General features: G+C 43.2%; 1 protein-coding gene across 1 annotated transcript in view; it reads left to right on the top strand.

Moving 5' to 3' along the window:
* Window positions 1-1,879, top strand: part of LOC119592259 — a 4,210-nt gene extending 2,331 nt beyond the window's left edge. The window contains exon 3 of the mRNA XM_037941122.1: window positions 1-1,879. This exon is cut by the window's left edge and continues 48 nt beyond it. Within this exon, the coding sequence (XP_037797050.1) occupies window positions 1-557 (557 nt within the window). The 3' untranslated portion in view covers window positions 558-1,879.
* Window positions 1,880-5,000: the final 3,121 nt, after the last annotated feature.

The following is a 5,000-nucleotide window of genomic DNA, read 5'->3' on the forward strand; positions in this document are numbered from 1 at the left end:
ACTCGTGGTGCTGCCCCCAGGACGGCCTCGACGCCAAGCAGTACCGCACGCAGAGCACCCAGACGTTCAAATCCCCGAAGGACGGCGACTCGGGCGAACTCAGTCCTCAGCACCCTCATTTCGGGGGCCAGCGGTACGACCACCACGAGCCTCATCACCTGCACGACCACGAGCATCTCCACCTCAACGACCTGGGCTACTCCCACGAGGGCTCCGTCCCGACGCGGCACGACGGACGCCGACCGAGGGGCCCCGACGACTACCCGGTCCTGAGCCCCCGCGACGTCCCGGAGCGCTACGTCCCTCGGCCCGGCGGCGACCACGTCATCGATCTCGACGACGACCCTGTCTTCATCGTCGCCAGCGCCGTGGGTCACCTGTCGCACCTGGGGGAGGGGGAGAGGGCGAAGGGGGAGACCGCCTTCCCCTTCTCCTGCCCGGCGAACTCCCCTGCCCTACCCCCTCGACACATGGAGCGCGTGGAGAGGACAGAGAGGCAGAGGAGACACACAGGAGACTCGCCCCACAAACAGTCCTCGACCGCAACGAGGTGGTGAGCCTCTGGTGCTTCAGGACAGTGGCGCCGGATTCAGTAGTGTAGCTAAGGGGCATCGGTAGGGGAATTACCGAGCATGGATTTAACAGTGTGGTGAAACGTACGCGATGATAAATACAAATATTGTGGTTCTGTGAAGTGAATATTAAATAAACACCAAGCTTCTTTTTTTTACTGGAAAAAATCTAGGGACAACAAAGACATATGGTCAGTAGGAGAAAATTTGTAGTATCCTCATTGATATTCGATTCGATGCGAAAGAAATCAGAAAATGATTCAGACGTCAAAGGCAATACAGATGATAAACAAACAAATAAATATACAAGCAAATAAATGAAACGAATTGCCTCATCTGTCCAAATGATGGAAGATAAAGAAATTGAAGTGCTTTTGGTGAGTTGAAGATCTGTGAATAAAGAAAAAAAAATAGCTATGATATGAAAAAAAGACATTGATATACAGTTCTCATTCATCAGACACTTTTGTTGTTCTAGATCATCGAATTATATGTCGTTAACATATGTGAACAGTAGATTTCTTATCACTCCTCAGATCAGCATATCTATTACTTTATATTTGTGCATAGTTCATGCAGGATCTACAAACCAATATATTGCTGCGGACACGAGAAAAAATTGAGCTTTTTACGTTACTTAAATGTGTGACAAGAAATATGCCTATTGTTCATAGTAACAGAACTCAGTACTCTGGGGTGCTATGTGATTTTTGGAGGGGGTAAATGCATAACATTTATTTTGGTGTTAATTGTATATACAGAGGCAGATATATTGTCATATTATCATATCAGTGAATATATAAGTGTGTAAATGTGTGTGTGTGTGTGTGTGTGTGTGTGTGTGTGTGTGTGTGTGTGTGTGTGTGTGTGTGTGTGTGTGTGTGTGTGTGTGTGTGTGTGTGTGTGTATGTCCATGCGTGTGTATATGTGTGTACATATTATAAAGTGCATGTGAGTTTGGAGTACTAGATTAAGGAAGAAAGACTGTTATCACGACATATAATCAGCTTGGATGTGCTTTATTCTATGTTTTGTAACATGTCATAAAAAACAAGAATAGCGTACTAAAATATTTGCGAAACTGCCAGTGTGAATATAAAAGAGACAGCAAAAAAATGTATGACCAGAATGACTGTCCTGCACGAAAAAAAATGAACAAGCGACATAAAATAACGCGAATGTTACTTTTTTTTCTTCTCTTTTATAAATCTAGTCTCAATGTAAACACGTGTCACACAAACATTCTCTAAGTGATATAGGAAAAGATGCGTGAGTTTTGTCCAAATAAATCTAACTCTTTTTTATTACTCTTCCTTTTTTATTCAAACTTGGATTTAAAAACAAAAATCTTACGAGCACGGAACGACGAAAATAACCTCACATTTTTTAAGACACAAACACGGCGTATGATCCACAGTGTAACAGGTCGGCTAAAAAGGTTCGGTTTGAGACAGTTCACGCTCTCAGGGAGAATTGCTTGCCTCATGCAGAAAAGAGGAGGTCTTCTTGAATCGATTTTTTCTCTTTGGGGTCTTTGTCACTTTTTCTCTGTTCTTCTTTCTCTCTCTCTCTCTTTTCATTCTGTTTGTCTGTCTGGTTATCTGTCTATCTGTCTGTCTGTCTGTCTGTCGTCTGCTGCTTCTTCTATCGTCTGTCGTCGTCTGTCCTGTCTATCTGCGTCTGTCTGTCGTCTCTCTCTCTCTCTCTCTCCTCTTTCTCTCTCTCTCCTCTCTCTTCTCTCTCTCTCTCTCTCTATATAAGATATATAATATATATATAATATTATATATAGATATATATAATATATAATATATAGATCATATATATATATAGATATATATTAGATATATCATTCTTCTGTCTGTCTGCTTGTCTGTCTGTCTGTCTGTCTGTCCTTCTCTCTCTCTCTCTCTCTCTCTCTCTCTCTCTCTCTCTCTCTCTATCTCTCTATTTCTTTCTCATCTCTCTCTCTCTCTCGTCTTTCTTTTCTCTTCTCTTCTATAATATATATATATATATATATATATATATATATATTCATCTTATCGGTTGTCTGTTTGTCTATCTTCTGTCTGTCTGTCTGTCTGTTTCGTCTGTCTGTCTGTCTGTCCTGTCTGTCTCTCTCCTCTCTCTCTCTCTCTCTCTCTCTCTCTCTCTCTCTCTCTCTCTCTCTCTCTCTCTCTCTCTCCTCTCTCTCTCTCTCTCTCTCTCTCTCTCCTCTCTTCTCTCTCTCTCCTCTCTCTCTTCCTCCCTCTCTCCCTGTCTTCCTCTCCGTCCTTCCTCTTCTCAGCTGCTGGTCATGTCCGTTCAAGCGAAGGATCTAATTGAACCGAATTATCGTGGGTGAGGAGTACATACAACACAAGGAGTGCCTGGTTTGTGTCATTTTGTTCAATTATATTCATTTTTTTTCTTAGAACAGAAATCAGATAGGTCATACGCACATCAATAGATGCTATACTACGCAAATGAGGTCATAATACACGTGACATAAGTACGCAAGGAAGATGAGGTCATGTAATGTTTCTTACGTGACCTTGAGTGACATAAAGACAAAGGAAGGGGGGGGGGGGTGTCATATGAACGTGGGTTTCTTTCTAGACAGTTATGTCAATTATTACTGCTCATTTAACAACCAGGAAGGCCTCGTACGCTTCCTCCCAGAAACTGTGGTATTTTATCTTTCTTATGAGAAAAGTTACGTATATATATATATTTTAACTTTCTTTTGTTCAAGATAGAATTCTTACTTTTTTTCCTTTCTTTCTCACTTTCTTGCATTTTTCTTTCTCACTTTCTTGCGTTTTTCTTTCTTCCTTTTTCTTTTTTTCTTTCTTACTTTCTTTCTTTCTCTCTTTCTTCCTTCGATCCTTCCTTCCTTCCTTCTTTCCTTCCTTCCTTCCTTTCATCCTTCCTTCCTTCTTCCTTCCTCCCTTCCTTCCTTCCTTCCTTCCTTCCTTCCTTCCTTCCTCCCTTCCTTTCTGTTCCTGGCAGGATCTGCATTTGATATCTTTTCATCCTCACCCCAACATTTATTTCTCTTTCGACGGAGAAAAGGCATTTTCTCGGGAATATTACATCAGAATAATTCCGCGGAAATCGAGAGACTCGGTGGTAGAAAAGCGAGTGTCGAAATGCATGTGGTTGGGCTCAAAAGGGAAAGATTTTATGGGGGAATACCGTAGGGAGGGAGATAGGTTTGAATGTTTGCTTTATTTGTCTGTTATTTTTGCTTTTATTTTGTCTGTTTGTCTGTATGTATGTATCTCTCTCTCTCTCTCTCTCTCTCTCTCTCTCTCTCTCTCTCTCTCTCTCTCTCTCTCTCTCTCTCTCTCTCTCTCTCTCTCTTGTAGTCCCTCCCTTTCCCGCTCTATCATTTCAAGGTCACACACACACACACACACACACACACACACACACACACACACACACACCACACACACACACACACACACACACACACACACACACACACACACACACACACACACACACACACACACACACACACACACACACACACACACACACGCATACATACACACACACGTACACACACACGCGTGCACTCACACATTAAACGAGTTGATGAAGCTGATTGAGTTAAAAACAGCCCTCCCTCCCCCAATCCCCCCCCCTACCCACTCCTTACTCCCTTCCCCGTCTCTCCCCCTGCCCCTTCTCCCTCTCCCCCTGCCCCTTCTCCCTCTCCCCCTGCCCCTTCTCCCTCTCCCCCTGCCCCTTCTCCCTCTACTCCTGACCTTCCCCTACTTTCTCCCCCTCAGCCTCTCCCCTTTTCCTCCCTGACCTCCTCCTAACCCCCCACCCCCTTTCTCTCGCCCAGCTACGCCTACCCTAACTGTCTTCCTCCCCCTCCCCCCCCCGTGGCATCCCCCTTCCCTCCCGTGGCTTCCCTCCTTCCCCCCTGTAGCTTCCCACTCCCCCCCCCCTCCCTGTAGCCTCCCTCTTTCTCCCCCCGTGGCCTCCCCCCTCTCCCCCCGTGGCCTCCCCCCTCTCCCCCCAGTGGCCTCCCCACCCCCATCCATCTTCTCTTGTTCCCTTAATAATGAGGATTACGATGTGGGTCCTGACGTGGGCGGTGGCGCATGACCGTGACAGCATGACACATGTTAGAGTGAGGGGATGGCGTTCATGCTAGAATACATTTTCTGTGGCATGTATTTATGTGTATATTTATATGTACATATATATATATATATATATATATATATATATATATATATAATATATATATATATATATATATATATATATATATATATATAAATTATAATTAATAATATATATATATATATATATATATATATATATTATATATATATATGCATATATATATATAGTTTTTTTTTTTTTTCCTTTTCTTTTCCTTTTTCTGTTTTTCTTTTCTTTTCCTTTCTTGTTTTGTCT

Source organism: Penaeus monodon, chromosome 1 (assembly GCF_015228065.2).
Source record: "Penaeus monodon isolate SGIC_2016 chromosome 1, NSTDA_Pmon_1, whole genome shotgun sequence".
NCBI lineage: Eukaryota > Metazoa > Arthropoda > Malacostraca > Decapoda > Penaeidae > Penaeus > Penaeus monodon.